Source organism: Eupeodes corollae, chromosome 1, assembly GCF_945859685.1.
Source record: "Eupeodes corollae chromosome 1, idEupCoro1.1, whole genome shotgun sequence".
In the NCBI taxonomy this organism is placed as follows: domain Eukaryota; kingdom Metazoa; phylum Arthropoda; class Insecta; order Diptera; family Syrphidae; genus Eupeodes; species Eupeodes corollae.
In genome coordinates, this window is record NC_079147.1 from 262,359,704 (window position 1) to 262,381,877 (window position 22,174).

General features: G+C 33.1%; 1 protein-coding gene across 1 annotated transcript in view; it reads right to left on the reverse strand.

The window, feature by feature from the left end:
• LOC129938509 (frizzled) overlaps nucleotides 1-22,174 on the reverse strand; it is a 265,725-nt gene that overhangs the window by 164,760 nt on the left and 78,791 nt on the right. The window contains exon 2 of the mRNA XM_056046121.1: nucleotides 19,545-19,664. Within this exon, the coding sequence (XP_055902096.1) occupies nucleotides 19,545-19,664 (120 nt within the window). The remainder of the gene's footprint in view (nucleotides 1-19,544; nucleotides 19,665-22,174) is intronic.

A 22,174-nucleotide genomic window follows, 5' to 3' on the forward strand; every position in this document is an offset into this window, starting at 1 on the left:
ACTCCTACTCTCACCTCCCCGCGGTGAACATCGGGTGCCTAGTACCTCAACTGGAGATTGGGTTCCAACCCCAGTGGAAAGTTGTTGGGGGCAGCAAACGAGAGAGGGGGGGAGAGGTGTTTCCACTAAGGCACCTCTCCTTATCCAGGCGGCAGCGGACGAATTCTCGAGATAGAATCAACGGTAGCGTCTACAGTTCCAGTAAGGTTGAACTACTTAGTGAACAATTTATAGGGCTTCTTCGACATATTCGGAGCCCAGGCCTGTAAAGAGTGGTTTATCCGGCTCCCCTTCCTTGGAGTTATACTAAGGATCTGGCCCTCCAGGTTGGGGGTTGTGCCGTCGGGGTGACTTCCTGGCCACGTAAAAATACCTTAAGTTTCGAAGCACCAACAAGCCTCGGATACGGACGGATTCACTGTTGACAACCCACGCAAACGAAATAAGGACAACGAATTTCGGATATGTACGTGGAATGTTAGGTCCCTTAACAGACCACGTGCAGCCGAACAATTAGCGGAAGCCCTAAACTGCTGCAAGGCAGATATTACAGCCATCCAAGAAGTGCGATGGGATGGACCGGGCAAACGCAAACTAAAAGACTGCGATATCTACTACGGCGACTGCTACCGAGAACAAAGACAGCGTCTATTTGGATGTGGATTTCTTGTTGGAACTAGACTCAGGCAAAAGTCTTGAGTTTCAACAGTGTGAGCAAGCGCATCACGACAATCCACATCAAGGCTAAATTCAGCAACATAAGCCTTATATGAGCGCATGCCCCAACAGAGGAAAAAGATGAAGACACCAATGACATATTCTTCGAGCTCTTGGACAAGACTTATAAGCAGTGCCCTGGTTATGACATTAAAATTATCTTAGAAGATTTTAACGCCAAGCTAGGAAGAGAAGACATCTTTGGTGGCACAATCGGGAGATACAGCCTGCACGACACCACCTCCGACAACGGATTCAGGCTGGTCGATTTCGCTGCGGGGCAAGACGTTCTGGTAGCTAGTACGCAGTTCACACATCTCAATATCCACAAGGGTCATGGAAATCTCCTGATCAATCAACCGTCAACCATATTGACCACATTGCGATCGACGCACGACACTTCTCCAGTATCCAGGATATCCGAACATTCCGAGAGGCCAACATTGACTCGGACCACTACCTCGTTGTAGCAAAGGTACGGCTACGGATATCCCGATCCAAGCCAAAACAAGGAAGTACTGTGAGAAGATTCGACGTTAGACGGCTACAATCGCAAGAGACTGCCATGTCCTTTTCCGATCGAGTCTCTAATAACCTCTTAAGGAGTCCTATGCTTACTGCATTAAGCATTGAAAACCAGTGGCAACATTGCCTTGCAGCCATCAGAGATGCCGCCTCTGAAGTGCTAGGTTTCACACGGCCACCACAGCGAAAATCCTGGTTTGACGACGAATGCCGGCAAGCTCACGCAGCGAAACAAGAGGCATACAAAACGGCGCTGCACAAAAGGACTAGAACGAGCGAGAGAGGAACACCGGCTTCTTAGATGGAAAAAAAGAGAGCATGAGAAGCGCGCGATCGAGGAGATAGAGGGATGTCACAACAGAAATGAGGTTCATAAATTTTACCAAAAGCTAAAAAAAACCTCCCAAGGGTACCAGCCACGAACCGAAGCCTGTAAAGGCGATCAGGGGAACATCGTAGTAGATCACTTCTCCAAATTATATAACGGCGATGACGAACGGAATTCCGCTGTAAGGGAGATAGAACCAATCAACCTCGGCGACGCAGATCAACAATTCCGCCTACCCGACCTTGACGAAATGAAGATAGCTAAATCTAAACTTAAGTCAAACAAAGCTGCTGGAGCTGACGGCATCGCTGCCGAACTATTCAAAGCAGCAGGCGATGACTTGGTACGGAGCATGCACCAACTCATCTGCAAAATATGGTCGGAAGAAAGCATGCCCGATGTGTGGAATCTCAGCATAGTGTGCCCGATACATAAGAAAGGAGACCCTCTAAACTGCGCCAACTACAGAGGCATCAGTCTCCTTAACATTGCGTATAAGATTCTCTCTGCCGTGTTATGTTAACGTCTGAAGCCATTCGTCAACAACCTGATTGGTCCTTATCAGTGTGGCTTCAGACCAGGAAAGTCCACTATCGACCAAATATTCACACTACGGCAGATCTTGGAAAAAACCCAGGAGCTTCAAATCGATACCCACCATCTCTTTATCGATTTCAAAGCCGCGAATAACAGCATCTATAGGGAAGAGCTCTACCGAGAAATGTCTAGTTTTGGCATCCCTGTCAAACTTATCCGTTTGTGCAGAATGACGATGGAGAATGCACGCTGCTCTATCAAGGTCGGAAAAGATCTTACCGATGCATTTGATGTCAAAAAAGGTTGTAGACAAGGCGATGCACTGTCATGCGACTTCTTCAACATCGTTCTGGAAAGAATTGTGCAAAACTCAAGCGTCAACACTAGAGGCACAATCTTCCAAAGATCCATCCAATTACTCGGATACGCAGATGATATTGACATAATTGGAAGATCAAAGCATGATGTCAGTGGAGCGTTTTAGAGCATTGCGACGGAAGCGAAGAAGATGGGTTTAGTGGTCAATGAGGGCAAGACCAAGTATATGCTGTCATCAAAAAAGGACACTGAACGACGACGTCTTGGACAAAACGTCATCATGGACAGCTATAACTTTGAGGTAGTTAAGGACTTTGTCTACCTAGGCACCGCTGTTAATGCAGACAACGACACCAGCGCTGAAATCAAACGAAGAATAACTCTTGCAAATCGCTGCTTCTTTGGACTTAGAAGGCAATTGAGAAGTAAAGTCCTCTCTCGAGCATGTAAAATCACTATCTATAAGACACTCATCACCCCGGTTCTCATTTATGGCGCTGGGGCCTGGACCCTGTCAAAGAAAGATGAGAGCGTCTTAGGATGCTTCGAGAGAAAAATTCTTCGGGCGATTTTTGGTCCCGTACGCATAGATGGAGAATGGAGGAGAAGATATAACGACGAGCTGTACCGGCTGTACAGCGACACTGACCTAGTTAGCAGAATCAAAGTCCAACGGCTTAGATGGCTAGGTCATGTAGAGCGGATGGACATCAACGCTCCACCCCGGAAGGTCTTCGAATCCAATCCCGAGGGACGGCGCAGTAGAGGAAGACCGCGACTCAGGTGGCGCATCCAGGTGGGAGAGGACCTCAACCAACTTGGCGTGCGAAACTGGAGACAGCTAGCTAGGGACCGAGCTGGCTGGAGACTCTTGTTGGTTGAGGCCCAGGTCCGTCCCGGACTGTAGCGCCACCTTAAGTAAGTAAGATTTTACCTTTGTTATGGAACATCACCACCAAAAAACATTCTACTGATCTAAATGCCCTGTATTTTTTTTTTTAAGTTTTGAACTAATTCCATTAATTAATAACTTATTGATTATTGAATAAATTATATTCGTGGAGCTCCATAAAAATTTGCAAATTTATTTATCTATCGAAAATCAAATAGAATTATTTTTATTAGTTTATTTTGATCGGCCGAAAAATTAAGTATTAAAACGTCGTGATATAATTTTTGATGAGTCACAGAAAAAAAAAGTTCAATAAACTAACTTTTCTTAAATTCCACAAAATACCATCATGCTTCTCAAAATCTTTACTTATACGGATTCCTATTCACACACCGACATCAAATTTTAACGAACAAATAAAATAAATTAAACCAGTATATGAATTTTTGTTGTTTTGCGAACTAAAACCCTAACATGTCAATTGAAAATCATTGCTCAGTCCTGATTTGGTGACAGATAACGTCATGAATTTTAATATTTCCAAAACCCAAACCAAGAAAAAAAATAATAAATCAAACAAAGATTCCAAACCCAAAACGTACCTACCTAACCTATGTGTGTACTGTGTATGGCTAAGCTCCCCCCAACATTTCCATAAATCTACCAGCAAATAAATTAGGTTATGTGTAAGCTCCTTTGGGAGTCAAAGTCCAACAAAAAAAAATAAACCCCAAACCACTGAGGGGACAAAAAGAAAAGTTTTCTTTTCGTGTGATGTGTGTTAGGAATATGAATGGATCCTGATTTTCGTTTTTCTCTGGTTTTTCTTTTTGCTGGTACAATTCAATCTAATTCCAAATGCTTCCTGCGTCATCAGAGCAGAATAGGGGGAGGGGTCGGGTATTTAGGTAGGTGGATAATGCAGCCTTATATTCATACAAAAGAAAAACGAAAGAAAATTTTATATAAGTTTGGATTTGTCATCATTATCGTCCTCATATCAACTTTCTCATCGTTGTCATCGTCATAATCGTCATCATCATACCATCACCAAAACGTCATCATCATTATGACCAGAATTTTGTTCACCGTCATCATATGTTTCATCTCACATCTCGAAGTAACAGTGAGTGACATTAATGGTCTTTCGCCTCTCATAAGCCCCAACTATGCAAAAGTGTAGGAAGTTAGGTAGGTAAGCATCGCACATAAGGTTCATGAACCCTTCGTACCCTTTACAAAAAAAAGTTCATGAGACTTTTTCTCTTTCCTCTTTTTGGGACACTTTGATGGTGAAAACTTTTGAAGTATTGCGAATTAGGAAGATTTCTCCTCTGAGTTTTGTTGGTGAGTAGTTTCGTTCGACAGAGGAAGACATCGACAACGTTCGCATGTCATCAAGCGGGTCATCTTGTGACGTTAATGACACAAGCAGGCAACATCAGCAGTGACGCAGCTTCCTTGAGGTACAATTATTTCTGGTGATAGTGATGACAATTTTAATTGAAACAACGATGGAGATGAAGATTTTTAATGTCACACATTTTATGAGTTAAGTTGTAACGTCGTCGTCGTTCGTGTAGCCGCCTTTTATAAGGTAAGACCCACATTTAAGAAACATTTTCATGAGTTAATTGAGAGAATTTAAAAAGGAAAATACCAGAACGCAGATACAGAAATAAGATCAACAGAGCATGATAGAGTTTAATTATTGTGGTTCTTGAAATTAAAACGAGGAAATCCGTTACAGCAGAAGCAGAATAGAGATTTATTTGAAAAATTTAAGGTTTTGCCTTAAGATATAATTATGTGGTTTTGTAGCGTATAATTATTTTTGTTAAACTTTTGCTTCAGAAGATCAGATTTACTACCGTCCTTTGATATGGTGTTAATGAGTTTGACTTCATTTATTCATTATTCTTAAATTTTTGACTAAAAGGTGTAAAAAAGAGTAATTACTGCGTGAGGTGAAAAATAATAATAAAAACTGGAGTATAAATGTATTTTAACTTCTCATTTGTAGCCGGTAGTCATATGGATATAAGAAGAAAATAGCGGAAGTTTTAATTATTTGCTTAAGGGGAAATAAATAGAACATTTCGCAAAATTGTATCTAGAGGGCAGGAACTGTACAATCATTGAATATTGAGGTTTATATGTTCATTAAAGTGTTCCTTTTCTTTTTAGGTCAAAGAAGAAAACATTAATTTTGGAGCTATTTTTGTTTAGGTTTTTAGTTTTAAGTTTAGTCTGAAAGTCCAATCAACCGTTTTTTTATAAATCAAAAAAATGGAAAACAAATGTGTCACCTCGAAAATTTTTCCAATACAATATGATTTTATCGCCAAAATCAATTTTGTGCAACGAAAAATCACGTTTTAAAAATCTAGTAAGATTTTAAAAAAAAAACGTCTTTTTTAAAAAAACAATACTGAAAGTTGGTAAAAATTGAATTTCGACTCAAATATCTCCTTAAAAATTTGAGATAATGGCTTCCAACTAATTTTAACTTATAAGAAATATTGTTGTCAACATTTAAATTTTGAGAAAATCTAATTGACAGTTTTTGTTTACAAAAAATAGAAACCTATACAAACAAATTAATAAAAGTTGGTAATAATTCATTTTCGACTCAAATATCTTTTCAAAACTTTGATAAATTGGCCTTAAACTACTTTTGCCTGTTCAAAAATATTGTTGTCAATATTTAGTAAAATTTTGAGAAAAACCAAATTGACAGTTTTTTTTACAAAAATAAAATCTTAAAAGAAAATTTAACAAAAGTTGGTAAAAATTGATTATCGGCTTAAATATATTTTTCAAAACTTGGATTATGGCTTCCAGTTAATTTAAGCTTATAAGAAATATTGTTGTCACCATTGAGAACAATCTTGAGAAAAATCTAATTAACAGTTTTTTTTAAAAAATAAAAACCTAAACAAAAAAATTAATAAAAGTTGGTAAAAATGATTTTCGACTGAAATATCTTGTCAAAAATTTGAGAAATTAGCTTCTAACTACTTTTTACTTATAAGAAATATTGTTTTCAATATTAAGACAAATTTTGAGAAAATAAAATTGACGGTTTTTTTTTACAAAAAACTAAAACCTAAAAAAAATTTATAAAAGTTGGTTAAAATTGATTTTCACTTAAATATCTTTTCAAAACTTTGAGATATTGGCTTTAAACTACTTTTGGCTTTGAAAAAACTTTTATTGTCAATATTTAGTAAGATTTTGAGAAAAATCGAATCAACAGTTTTTTACAATAAATAAAAACCTAAACAAATCAATTAATAAAAGTTGGTAAAAATTAATTTTTGACTCAAATATCTTTTCAGAACTTTGAGAAATTGGCTTTAAACTGCTTCTGCCTTTTAAAAAATATTGTTGTCAACATTCAGTAAAATTTTGAAAAATATCAAATTGACAGTTTTTTTACAAAAAATTAAAAACCGAACAAAAATTAACAAAAGTTGGTAAAAAATGATTTTCGACTCAAATATCTTTTTAAAAATTTTAGATTATGGCTTAGAACTAACTTTAACTTATAAGATATATTGTTTTTAACATTTTTAATAATTTTGAGAAAAATATAAATGACAGGTTTTTTACAAAAAATAAAAACATAAACAAAAAATTAATAAAAGTTGTTAAAAATGTATTTTCGACTCAAATATTTTTTTTTTAAATTTTTGATTACGGCTTCCAACTAATTTAAACTTATAAGAAATATTGGTTTGAACATTTTTAACAATTTTGAGAAATATCGAATGGACAGTTATTTTACAAAACATAAAAACCTATACAAAAACATTCATAAATGTTGGGAAAATTCATTTTCGATTTAAATAACTTTTCAAAACTTTGACATATTGGCTTTAAACTACTTTTGCCTTTTTAAAAATATTGTTGTCAATATTTAATAAAATTTTGAGAAAAATCGAATTGACAGTTTTTTACAAAAAGTAAAACTCTAAAAAAAAACAATACTAAAAATTGGTAAAAAAATTACTTTCGACTCAAATAGCTTTTCAAAAATTAAAAATATTGGCTTCAAATTTATTTTATTTTACAGAAAATATTGTTTTCGATATTCAGTAATTTTTATATAAAAATCCAACAGTCCGTTTTTTCATAAAAAATAAAATCTACAAAAAATAGTAGGCAAATTTGGTAAAAATTGATAGAAGTACATATAGACAAACTTTTAAGCAAGACAGACGGGATGGGAAGTTATCAGTGTGGGTCGCATCCCAGCCTCTTTTTTAAATGGGAATTATCCCCACATTTTTTTCTTACAAGAAGTGAAGTAATTTTTGTTATTTTGCATTTCTACTACGAGGTTTTGTATAATGTTTGCATTCGAAGCTGAAACGGTTGAATTTCTACGAAAACTTCTCTGACGAGCTTTTGAAATGTACAATTTTTAGTAAAATTAATTTTGCTCACCATATTGCAATTAATCATATATTAGTAGAACGGTTCTGGTTACGAACATTAAATGGGCCAAAATTGTAACAAGCTTCTTAAATAGATCCTTATTTCGACAAAACTATTTTAGTTTTTGCAAGTGTTTAACAATTCTATATCCAAACAAAATTTAGCAAAAAAAAACTTGATAAATGTCAACCTATTTTACAGATGAGGTTTCAACAAAATGGTCATTATAAGGGTCTAAGTAACAAAATTTCAGATTTACAATTTGATTTACAATTTGATCATTTAAAAAATGTTTTTGTATTTGTAGTTTTTAGAAAAGGTTCGATGTTCGAAGTGTTTGTTAGTTTTTCGTTTCGTTCCAACACCGAAAAAATGTTAACATTTAATGTTTATACAATAAAAATTAAAATATAAAAAGTTCTGATTAAGTTATAGTTTCAGTAAACTTGACTTTCTTTATTTTCATTGTCAAAATTTTCATATCATACTTATCATAAATTTACTACGCTTTCTTTTTCTCTGCGCCGCCGTTGAAAACTTCTTTCTTCAACAAATTTTAAATTTTTTTATGTTCCTATAGCTGCAGGGCTTTTATGCAGACTTATTTAATAATTTAAAGCTGGTAAAATTATAGTTTCTATTGACATTTTAACTAATGATTTTATGGGGCAAATCTTTTTTCGCACTCGTACTGTAGCAAGAGTCCCAAAAGATTTTAACATACATAAATCTGCTGGTCCAGATGGTATCCCCGCTATTGTTCTGAAGAGGTGTTCTTCATCGCTGGTAAAACCACTGCGTAAGCTTTTTCATCTGTCCTACTCCTCAGGTCTCGCGGATGGAAAACGGCATTTGTCCAGCCTATTCCCAAAAAGGCGGATCTTCCTCACCGTCTAGTTACCGACCGATAGCACTTACGTCCCTTCTTTACAAGGTCATGGAAACGCTGATTAATTATCAGCTCAAGAAATATCTTGAAGAACGGAAGCTTCTTAATACCCGACAGTATGGCTTTCGTAGCAATAGGTCCACTGGTGATCTCATGGTTCATCTCACCGAACAGTGGAACAAATCTTTACATAGTTTTGGAGAAAGTAAGATTATTGCACTAGATATTTCAAAAGCATTTAATAGGGTTTGGCATCAGGCTCTCTTATCGAAAATGCATGCTTTCGGTTTGCATGAATCCCTCCTTCATTGGATTAGTAATTACCTTTCGAATCGTTCAATACAAGTTGTATTGGATGGATTCAAGTCTGAAAACCACAAAATAAATGCTGGTGTGCCCCAGGGCTCTGTTCTATCTCCAACACTCATTTTCATTTTTATTAATGATCTCCTGTCTGTCTAATCCAATACATTGTTCCGCTGACGATAGTACTCTTAGCTTTTCATATTCGTTTTCAGATTCACACCCCTTTTCTTCGGATGTGGAACTGCAACGACAAAATATGATAAGCTCATTAAATTCCGACCTAAACAGCATTGTACAATGGGGAATATAAAACTACGTGGAATTTAAAGCTTCGAAAACGCACTGCTGTCTTGTATCGTTAAAGCGAAATATATCCCATCTGCCATTATATATAAATGACACTTGCATCGAGGAACTGAACATCGAGGAACTGAACATCTCGATATTCTCGGTATGGGTATCACCAACCACCTTTTCTGGAAAGATCACCTACGCAATGTCGCCAAAAAGTGCTGCAAGATGTTTGGGTTTTCTAAGGCGATGCAAGAAGTTTTTCTCCCCCTCTGATCTGGTTATTTACAACACTTATATACGTTCAAAGCTTGAGTATACCTCCCATATCTGGGCTGGTGCTCCTACAACTTACTTAAGCCTCTTGGTTAATATTGAAAGTAACCAATTAGATTGATTGGTAATATTACCATCATAAGATCATTTACGTCACTTGAACATCGTCGAAATGTTTCTTGTCTCAACCTCTTTTACCGTTAATTTAATGTTTTATGCTCTAGAGAAATAGCCAGCTGCATTTCTCCCGTTAAACAGTTCAACCGTAATACTCGCGCTTCTAGAAATGCTTATCAGTATACAATCGAGCCCAACTTCGATCGTCCTGTCAAGTACAGAGATTCGTTCTTTAGCCGTACTATGCAAATGTGGAATGCCTTGCCGCACTCTGTCTTTCCCAGCTATTGCAATATTTAGGAATTCAAAACCAATGTGCACCGTCATCTCCTTTCAAACATTCTTTCCCTTTCCTAGTGCTCACACTGTGTCTACATAATAAGGGTAATATATCCCTTTGAGTGTGCGCTTATTATAAGAAAAGAAAAAAAAAAGGATAAATAAAGCATAAATCGTTGACACAACTGTATCGACATGGTTATTCAAAGTTAACCTGTTGTTAAAGATCAAACATACATTTCGTGCTTGGGCAACATACTCAATAATACAAGGATTGAGTTAAAATCAATGTTCATTTTAGATATTGCATCCTTAATCATCATCACAGAAAAACTAATATACATTTGGACATCATCTGTATAGATATGATATGCACTGACAGTAAGACAAAACAGAGGGCAGACCATTAATGAACAATGAAAACAGTAAAGGTCCAAGAATTAATCCTTGAGGAACACCATTATTAACAGGGAGAAACGAGGAGATTCTACCATTACAAGAATGTTGAAAGTTAATAAAACCAATTTGGCGATTTTTACTTTTTTTAAGTGAAATACAAACAACTGTCGGAAACTTTACAAAAATGAATCCGTAAAATTAGGCCTTATTTCACTTAGCTTTATATAACGGCGCTAAAAATATCAATCTACGTCGGAAACTTTAAATTGAAATTGTTATAGAAGTGGTGAAAAAACGAGCTGAATGACAAAATTAGTGGCTGTCAATCATATCAAATCTGAAATGAAGACGGTCTTAAGGACGTGAAAATGTTGGCGAATAAGAAGAATCAAGCCTTATGAGTTGATGGATTGAGAGCTTCACCTTAAGTGAATTCCAAATTAATAAAGGAAAATCATTTAATGACTCTTTTTAGATTGGACCTGATTAACAGGTACCGGTTCTTAGCAAATGTGTGTTTATAAAATTTCCATTTGATAGAAAAAATATCAAATATTATACCTTAACAAAATCTATAAAATACATTTCGAATAGTTTTATAAGTAACATGATATTACATAATGATCGAAAAACTAAACATTGCAATGTATTTTATGGGAAAACACCTTTACCAAATATGACTGTCAATGAATTGATAATGATTTGATCAAGAAATGACACATTTTGGTTTTAAAATTTAGCAAAATTAGACTTTCGAATGAATAAGGTCACTTACTGTACGAAATCGAGTTTTTAAAGATTAGCATTAAATTTTTTTTTTTACTTTTTGAACTGTTCCTTATTGAAAATCAAAAGAATTAATTTCCTATGAAAGTTTCAAAACCTCTTGATAATTTATATTTAACAAAAACACGGATTAAGAAAATGTGTCTTTTTTAAGCTGTTCATACATTTCAATAGGATACATTAACAAGATTTGTGATTTTTTTAAATACTAATCTTTTAAATAAATAATTTATTTATTTTATCACAATTGTGATCCCTAAAGAAACGAAGTCTACATGTCTAAATTGTAATACATTTTATTTTGTTTAATTTTAAAAATTGATTTAATTTTTACTTTAACAACTCATAAAACCTATTTCCAATATCCCAATACAATAGGTCTTGACAGCTTTAACTTTCAGCTCTACCTCAAGCTTCCAAATCAAATGAAACAATACTTCATTATTGGATATTATAAAAAGCAGTAGGCATACACATGTAACTACTTCCATTAACAATAGTTTTATTCATTATTTAAAAAAAAAGTCATTCAACTTTTGCTTTTATTTAAAAAATAAAAATAGAAAAACAAAACCTGTTTTAAATTTAAATATTGTCAATAACAATAAAAGCGTTAACATATCTGACTATAATCAACAATTTATATATTCTTAATATGGCATTCGTATGCCTATGGATAGATAGGTAAATTATTGGAGGTAGAAAAAGATACAGATACATTTTTATAGAAGTAGGCAATATAAATTCAGAGCTTACTACCTACATAAGTTTCATCTATTATTTTTTTTTTAATACATTTCACTAAATTGAAACGACACATATACGATTACTGCCATAATAATCCTCCATTCATTTGTTATTTTTATATTTTTATATTAAATTTATCTCTTTACTAGATTCCTATAAAATGAAAAATAAAATCAAAAATAAAAGTTACATTTAAATTATGTAAATAAGCCGATTTATTTTATACGAATTTGCAGCAAGTATTTTACGCGCTTTTAAAGTGTTTTTTAATGAAGGTACGAGAAGCGTACGTAACGTACATAGCAAATATTTTTAAAGAGGATTATATTCGATTCATTATGTGGCGTTTAAATTTGCGAAATGAGTTCTTTAATTACCTTTACTTTAGAAGTCTACGATAATTGAAAAGAGTAGAAGAAGAAAGCTAATAAGTTCCATAATCTCAAGGCAGTTATTTTAATGAATATACATTTTATTGAATCAGCAATAAGCTTCTGATATTTTATTTATATAATTTACGCAAAGTAAGAAGTAAGAACTTCATTTTTAAGGTGTGGAGCAACAGACAATTTGAAATTGTTGGTGATATTGTTACCTTTTGACAATTTGGTTCTTTGAATCTTTTTGTATTTTAATTTAAGTTGTACATTTTTTTTTTTTCGTAGTTGACATGAAAAATTTTAATATACTGCTTTTTAACGTGCGATATTTTATTTTGAAAATTACGTGCATTTTTCAAAAGAAGTTTCTTTCATAGAAAAGAGAAGAAAGAAAAATGATATTAGCTAGTTTTTAGCCACAGCTTCCTTTGCAGTACCACATTATTTCCATGATCAATTTCTAGACATTTATGGCTTTATGTCTTTACTAACTTTATGAATTCCATTTTAAAGGTATATTGAATTGAGCCTTTCATGGGACAAACAGAATTTCAAAGATTATTAATTACAAGATCTACGTGGCCAATTGTGATCACCTTTCGAGAAATATGTTGGTTTTGAAACTTTTCCCGAAAAATTGTTATTATTTCGTTGCTTTTGTAGAGTCAGTCTTGTTGAAAATTATGCTCACATTAACTTCAACAGTTGTACTTGTATTCAAAAAAAAGTTTAAGGTCGAAATACACCAAATAGTGACACGTTGCGAAATTTAAGGCATTTTGAAAATTCATGCTTGAATTGAAAAATGTGCACCATTTTCCAACCATTTCAATACGTTGTGAAGCTTGTATTTTTTATTGGCACAGTTTTACTTTTCAAATGTATAAATATGATAGATTCATAAAATGACAGCTGTTCAAAAAGCGGTGTTTCGAAATGAAAGCTTCTATTCGAAAACGCATTCTAATTAAATTTAAGGAAAGACTATTTGCAGAAAAAAATGAAAAGCTTTAGTGTTCCCATAATTAGAAAAAAAAAAGAGGCTGGGATGCGAACCACACTGATAACTTCCCATACCGTCTGTCGATTTGTCTTGCTTAAAATTTTGTCTTTATGTACTCGTATCAATTTTTACCAAATTTTCGTACTATTTTTTATAGATTTTATTTTTTATGAAAAAACAGACTGTTGGATTTTTATATAAAAATTACTGAATATTGAAAACAATATTTTCTGTGAAATAAAACAAGTTTGAAGCCAATATTTTTAATTTTTGAAAAGCTATTTGAGCCGAAAGAAAATTTTTACCAAGTTTTAGTATTGTTTTTTTTAGAGTTTTATTTTTTGTAAAAAAACTGTCAATTCGTTTTTTTTAAAACTTTAACTGAATGTTGACAACAAGATTATTTAAAAGATAAAAGTAAATTCAAGCCAATATCGCAAATTTTTAAAAAGAAATTTGAGTCGAAAATCATTTTTTATCAACTTTTGTTAATTTTTTTAGGTTTTTATTTTTTGTAAAAAAACTGTCAATTCGATTTTTCTCAACATTTTCCAAAATGTTAAAACAATATTTCTTATAAGAGTAAATTAATTTGAAGCCAATATTTTAAAATTTTGAAAAGATATTTGAGCCGAAAATCAATTTTTACCAACTTTTGTTAATTTTTTTTTAGGTTTTTAATTTTTTGTACAAAAACTGTCAATTCAATTTTTTTTTAATTTTACTGAATGTTAACAACAATATTTTTTGAAAGATAAAAGTAGTTTAAAGCCAATATCTACAATTATTGAAAAGATATTTGAGTCGAAAATCAATTTTTACCAACTTTTGTTACATTTTCTTAGGTTTTTAATTTTTTGTACAAAAATTGTCAATTCGATTTTTGACAAAAATTTACTGAATGTTAACAACAATGTTTCTTGAAAGAAAAAATTAAATTATAGCCAATATCTCATAGTTTTGAAAAGATATTTGGATCGGAACTCAATTTTTACCAACTTTTATTAATTTATTTAGGTTTTTATTTTTTGTAAAAAAAGCTGTCAATTCGATTTTTCTCAACATTTTTCAGAATGTTGAAAACAATATTTCTTATAAGATAAAAAAAGTTTGAAGCCCAAATTTCAAGTTTTTGAAAAGATATTTGAATCGATATTCAATTTTTACCAACTTTCAGTAATATTTTTTTTAGATTTTTATTTTTTATAAAAAAAACTGTCAATTAGATTTCTCAAAATTTTATCTGATGTCAAAAACATTATTTTTCGTTGCACAAAATTGTTTTAGAGATGAAATCATATTTCAGTCGTAAAATTTTGGAGGTGACAAATTTTTTTTTCAGTTTTATTGATTTATAAAATAAACCGTTGTATTGAATTTTTTTTTCCAAAAATATACCTTTTTGGGTATCACGTTACAATATATTATATAAAATTTAATTAAAGTCTCTAGCGTGTTTGGTTCGTAAGATATTTAGGGTTAACCAAATTTTCACCTTTTTTCAAACTGCTATGGTAAAAATACCACCCATGCAATTTTCTTGAGAGCCCTTTCTGTATCTTTCAGCCTTATTATCTGTATAACAAAATTTATTTGAAGTCGATATCTCTTCTGGTTCTTGAGCTATGGACGACGAAAAATGTCGCGAAAGTACGGACGTACGAACGTACGTACACACGCACGCACAGACATCTTTCTAAAAATCTTTTATTTCGACTCTAGGGACCTTGAAACGTCGAGAAATGTCAAAATTTTCAATTTGACAAATCGGACCCATTACAATTACTTCCTATGGGAAGTTAAAAATATTTTAATCCAGTGTTCGTACAAAATATACTTAATTTAAGTTTCTTGAAATTCTGATAAACTTAACCATAACCTTGGAATCATCCAAATAAGTTTTGTGGCCCCAAGAACCCTCCTCTCCCCCCCTCGCACTACAATACAAATGAAAAAAGAGGCTGTGATGCGACACTGATAACTTCCTATCCTGTCCGTCGATTTGTCTAGCTTAAGGTTCGTAGGTTTTCGTATTTTATTAAGAACGTTGTCAATTGATTCATTCTAAGAAATTTAAAAATTAGTTTGATTCCAAAATCTATTTTTGTTAACGAGATTTTTTAGGCATTAACCACTTTTTACCAATTTAAGTGGCATTTCTTAAAAGTTTTTAATAGATGAATGAAATTAATTTGAAGTCAATAAGTTTTATTGTTCACGTGATATCGAGAACCGAACATAATTTTTACCAAATGTTCGTACCGTTTTTTGTAGATTTTATTTGTTTATGAAAAAAACGGACTGTTGGATTTTATCAAAAATAATGTTGAAAACAATATTTTATTTGAGATAAAATAAGTTTCAACCTATATTTTTAATATTTGAAAAGACATTTGAGCCGAAAATCAATTTTTACGCACTTTTAGAACTGCTTTCTGTAGGTTTTTATTTTTTATCGAATATTTCAAACAATATTTTGTATAAGATAAAATTAGATTCAAGCCAAAATCTCAAAGTTTTGAAAAGTTATTAAAGTTGATAATTATTGTTTTTGTAAAAAAATTGTTAATTTTTTCCAAATGTTGAAAACAATATTTCTTGTAAATAAAAATTAATTGGAAGCCTTACTCTGAAATTTTTACAAAGATATTTGAGTCATAAATAAATTTATTAAAGTTTATGTTTTTTTTAAACTGTTCATTCGATTTTTCTCAAAATTTAACTGAACGTTTACAACAATATTTTTAAGAGATTGAAGTAGTTTGAAGCCAATATCGCAAAGTTTTGAAAAGATATTTGAGTCGATAGTCAATTTTTACCAACTTTTGCTAATTATTTTTTAGTTTTTCATTTTTTTTTTGTTAAAAAAAACTGGTACTCAATTTTATATAATAACATTTTTTAAAAACTAAAATTAGAGTCTCCAATTTGAAAAGTTATTTGAGTCGAAAATCAATTTTTAGTAACTTTTATTAATTTTTGTTTACGGTTTTTATTTTTTGTAAAAAAACCTGTCAATTCGATTTTTCTTAAAATTTTACCAAATATTCAAAGCAATATTTCTCATAAGATAAAATTAGATCATGGCCAAAATCTAAAATTTTTAAAAGATATTTAGTAGAAATTCAATTTTTACCAATTTTGAGTAAAGTTTTTTGTTAGGTTTTTGTTTTTTATATAAAAAAAACTGTCAATTTTTTTTTCCCAACATTTTATCAGATGTTAAAAACGTTATTTTTAGTTGCACAAAATTGTTTTGGAGATAAAATCATCTTTTGTTGGTACAATTATAAAAAAAAAAACGGCTCAGGGAGAGGATAGAATACCCTTTGAATATTTTAAAAATCTAACACCCGAGTTTTTAACTTTCTAACCGTGGAGGACAACAGAATTTTTGAGACAGGTGATGTTCCGGAAATTTTTCGAAGAGCAATCATTTTTCCACTACACAAGAAAGGAAACCCTCAAGATCCGACTAATTACAGAGGCATTCCACTTCTTAACGCAGTGGCAAAGTTATTTGGAGCAATACCGTTCAACCGGTTAAGCGAGTGGGTCGAAAACAAGCAGATTTTGCATGAATTTCAAGCGGGTTTCAGGAAAAACTATTCAACAATAGATACAATTTTCTCTTTGGTAAATATTGGCGATAGCTTCCGACACAATTCGCAGAGAAGCACTTTTCTTCAAACTCTGCGGATACGGAATCTCTACAAAAATGATATCTGTCATCAGAACAATCTACAAAGGTAATGTTGCAAGGGTATGGGATGGTAAATTCCTCTCAAACGAGTTTGAAACGTCAATGGGCCTTAAACAAGGTTGTGTTTTTAGTTCTCTATTTTTTGTGTTGTACATAAAACACATTATCGATAGTGTAGAAGGGGGAATTGTTATGAGTGGAAAAAACATATCTGGCTTAATGTTTGCAGATGATTTAGTCTTCCTATCGGAGACTATTAACCGACTCGAACGCTACTGCAAACCCTGGAATTTATCGGTTAATCTCGCCAAGTCGAAAATTGTGATTAAGAGAAGGGGTGGTGGCAGGTTTTCGAGGAGTGAAAAGTGGACGTTTGAGGAGGAACAAATAGATATTGTGAAAGAGTACAAGTTACTATGGGTCTTAATTGCTTCTAATCTAAAGCTGAATAAGCATCCTCAATACAAACTACTGGAGCAAAGTGTCAAATTTTTCGTACAGCTGCAACGAATCTTCAGCAGATTTTACAGTATCAACCACCGATAATAATAAAGACATGAGGTTAAGATTCAAAGATAAGGAAAGTTGGAAATATGATTTATGATAAGTTCACTACGGAAGCAGAGTCGTCGCAATACAGACCTACTACAGCAAGCTGAATCATTTTTGAAATACAAACACGTATTTTTTGTACAAAACTCTTTATTTTGACTCTAGAAACCTTGAAACGTAGAGAAATGTCAAAATTTTCAATTTGACAAATCGGACCGGTTACAATAACTTCCTATGGGAAGTTAAAAATGTATGGTTTTGATGACAGCCTACTAAACTGTTTCAACTCCTATCTCACTGTTAGGAAACAAATTGCTAGAATTGGTGACTTTAAGTTAGCCCGATCATAGTTTATTAAGGTATTCCCGAAGGTTGCCATTTGGGACCACCATTATTTGACTTGTTCATTAATGATTCCATCAGTCTTATCAATAGCCAATTTCTTAATAAATATTTAGAGATTATATTCCAACGTTTAAGGTAACAAATAATTATAATAATTGGGCTGTATTTCAGCAAGATATTTTAAAGTTTGAATATTGGGGTGAACAAAATGATCTTGAACTTCATCTGTCAAATTTTTTATTATCTCCTCAAAGAAATCAAACTATAAGAAGTTTACGAGATTAGAGACCTAGAAGTAGTATTTGAGGAGAAACTTAACTTTATTTCACGTGACTCTTGCTTTGTTTTAAGAGTTGTTATTTTTTGTTAACTTGTTAGACCATTACTGGAGTATTATTTTGACATTTGGATTCCTGATACTAAAAAATTGATAACAAGAAAGATTTGAATGCCTACTGAAATCTTGAATATCAATCTAGATGCCTTTTGTTGGGGATGCAAACTCTTGAATCAATGCATAGAAATTTGTCAATTAATCGTGAACACTTGCAATATCTCAGGAGCTCAAGCTGTTACAATGAAGTTTGAAAAAAAAAAAACATTATTAAAAACTGACTCATTTAAACAAAGAATCTTTTATTAAAGAAACATTTCCAAATAAATTTAAAGAATTTCCTCATAAATATCAATTTAATTTAGGTGTTAATCTAATACAATTGAATTGTCTTTGTCACCAAAAAAAGAAATCACATTTTCAAGAGTGTTCCTTATCTATTCCTAGAATTCCATTTTCTTTGAATGAAAAAAATAAATTCCTCAAAATCCAATTCTTTTAAATTCCATTGAAGCAATTCATCTTCGTACCACCCTCAAAACGTGGCAGCAGCGCAACAACCAGGTTCCTTTGCTGTACACACCAAGCGAAAAGTATTGACAGTGAAATCCTATGCCCCGAGCCGACATCGATGACACCAACAACGACAGCAACGATTCCGACGACGATGACAATGTCGACGACACAAGGACGAGAAGGAATGTTATTTTTCGATTTCCGTCGTTTTGGAACTTCAATGTAGGAACAATATTGTGCAGCGCAGATGTTTCAATACATACCCTTCAATTCTGAACACTTTTTGGGTTCAAAAATACACGTTCCCTAAAATTGCACTTGTAGGTTGTTGGAATGGTGATACCATCACATCCCTTGTAAGCGAAGCAAGAATAAAAAAATGTATTTTCATGTAAAGAAATTGATTCATAATTTATTTGACTTTTGTTGCTAGAAACTTGTGCATCATTTATCTAATCACAGTGAGTGGCTGACTTTTGCCGCAAGTATTTATATTGAGAAGCTAAAAGAAAATATTTTCCATCCCAGCTCTCAAAATAGCCTCAAACCCCACAGACCCATGAATGCATTCCCTTTCCCATTCAGCAGAAGAATTCTTCAAAACTTTGGAAAGGAATTTATAGGCTATACGTCTTTTAAATTGAATGTATTCTAATGGATCTTTGGCAAGTTCAAGAATATCATAGATATTACTCTCTTTTGTGATTTTATGTTGTCTGCATATTTCTCTTTTCCTTCGTTTTAATTTCAGTCTGTGGCTGTCTATAGATTTCTGTTCATCCGCCAAAGGAATTATTTCTTTTTGTATAGGTGTACAGACATAGGTACTTAAAAGACTTGATGTAATTTATGACCACTTACCGTAAATAAACAACTGGCAACACAGACAGCCGCCCAAGAACCAACCCAATAGCGTAAGACAGTTCTTTCATTTTCGGGAAAGAACATTGCATGGCACGGGGCTCCACAATCTCGAGTTTCCTAGAAGAAAAAAAATAAAAGATTGTAAAAAGATGTTTCCATAGTAAATAGAAATAATATGTTTTTAATGAAATTATAAAGTGAAGAAATAGATCAAAAGAATTTTATTAACGTTAAATTCTGGGAAGTTTAATTAAATAAATGGAATTTACGGTAACAATTTCAAATGTCTAATCTGAATAAATCCCAGATATGAAAAATCAATAATTAGATAACGATGAAAACATGTAAAATTCAAGAATTGGCCTTATTTCACTTTTACAAAGTCAAGTTAAAGCCAATTTATAACAGATGGTTTTGTTAGACTTGAAAAAATTTAAATAAGGCCAGATTGGTTTTATTTGACTTTTAACAGAAACTATGCATAGGGTCAACCTCACCTAACACCTGCACAAAATTTTATAGTGTGTCCAAGCAGAGGATTGCAGGAGGTCTACACATCTCACTATACAATATGACCAACTGCTAAAAATTGGCTTCATTTACTTTTGTAAAATGCAATAGGGCCAATTTTTAAAAGTTGGTCTTATTTCACGGGACCTGTGAACTTGTTTAAAAATTAAAAACCAACTAATGAAATTCCGTACAAGGCTCATAAAAATCATTGATAACTCACAGATGCCTTACTCAGCTTAAAATTAACTAATAAGTGTGAATTCCGTAAAATTTTAAATGTGTCCCGTAAAATTACAAAAACACGCCATGGATCATTCTATTATTAATTTTATTATAAATTCTTTAATTGTTCAATTTAATTTTGTATTAAGTTCATGAAAGAATACGGTCATGGCTATTCTGCCATCTGCCGGACCATACTGTTGCAAACGCTTAAAACTTTGCAGATTTTTGGAAGTTGATGATAAATTTCGAAAATTTCACTTTTTCGCTGCGACCATTTTACCGAACGTTAGCTATTGTCTCATTAACTGTGTGGGTCATAAAAAGGTCGTTATCATCTCACGATAGCGAACACCTGCTTGACCGGCCTTTATTTGGCAAAAATAGGGCCCGGTGATGCCGCCACCAAACAGTATTTTTTTTTAGATTCGCTCAAATGCGGCTATTCTGCTTTTTGACGAATTCACTAAAGTGAAAATGTGCCTTATCTCTGATGATGAATTTCTTCGAAAATTGATCGTTCACTGTTGATTTTTCTTGCTACTATTCTGACGATTTACGATGCTTGAAATGATCAAACTCTAGTTCTTCTTAGCGTGTAAATACAAGTCTTTCTGCATATTGTTCATTTAAGACAAGGCGTGAGAGGTGCAATTGTTGGGCTCTTCAACAACACTTTCGCAAACAGTACCAATATTTTCAGCAGTTGTAGCTGTACGAGAATGCACTGGTGTTTTTACATCTCCTACACGATGATAAGGTAATATGGCCTTCGTCCCTTATTTTGGACCTAAGAATACTTTTTGGTGTTTTTATATATGTATGTATACGAGGTAAGCACTTTTCATGACAAGAATTACTCTTGGAGGACTTGTCCATTTCTCGCAAGAGGCAGTATCCGTGAAAAAAGTTAGGTGGCACAGGCAGGGATTGAACCCAAGACGCCTTGCATGACAGTCCAACGCACTAACCATCAGACTACGGGTAATACTACTACTTCCATCTCTGACAATATTACTCGCACACAGGAATGGTTGGGAGTTGTAGGTCACTAGGCCATGGTTCTTCATGGACTCTTGCGCCACCTAATTTATTTATGCATACGAGGTGTGTTCAAAAATTAACAGGAATTATTAAATTTTGCGGGTCTGGAGAGTCCGAAGGTCAAATTTGTTTGTATTGTGTTGTTCACTGTTTACTTTGGCTGTGGTAGTTGCTAAGGTCGCTCAGGAGCTGTTAAATGACGTCAACGACTATCCAAATTGGAAAGGGTCATTGCTGGTGATGAAATATGGGTGTACGGTTATGATATCGAAACTAAAGCACAATCGTCTACCTGGAAGCATCTAACGTCACCATCGAAAAAAGCACGTCAAGTTGTATCAAATGTAAAGTTTTTTCTTACTGTACTGTATAATGCCATAGTACATCAAGAGAAATTACCACAAGGTCGTACGGTTAATAAGGAGTATTACCTCGAAGTTATGCGACGTTTGCGTGAAGCAATCCGAAAAAATCGCTAAGATGTATGGAAAAACAATTCATGGCTTTTGCACCACGATAACGCACCTGTTCCCTCGTCGTTGCGTGTTCGTAATTTTTTTTCCAAAACCAATACCGTAGTCATGCCCCAACCTCCATATTCACCAGATATGGATCCGTGTTAATTTGTCCTGTTTCCAAAGTTGAGGAAACAAATTAATGGACGGCGTTTTTCGTCGATTGAAGAAATAAAGGGCTGATAATGATCAAAGACATATCAAAAAGTGAATATCAAGAGTTCTTCGAAGATTGGAAAAACCGCTGGCACATGTGTGTTATATCTGGGGGGGCTACTTTGAACGAAAAAATAAATATTTTTTGAAAAAAAAAAGAAAATTCCGGGTAATTTT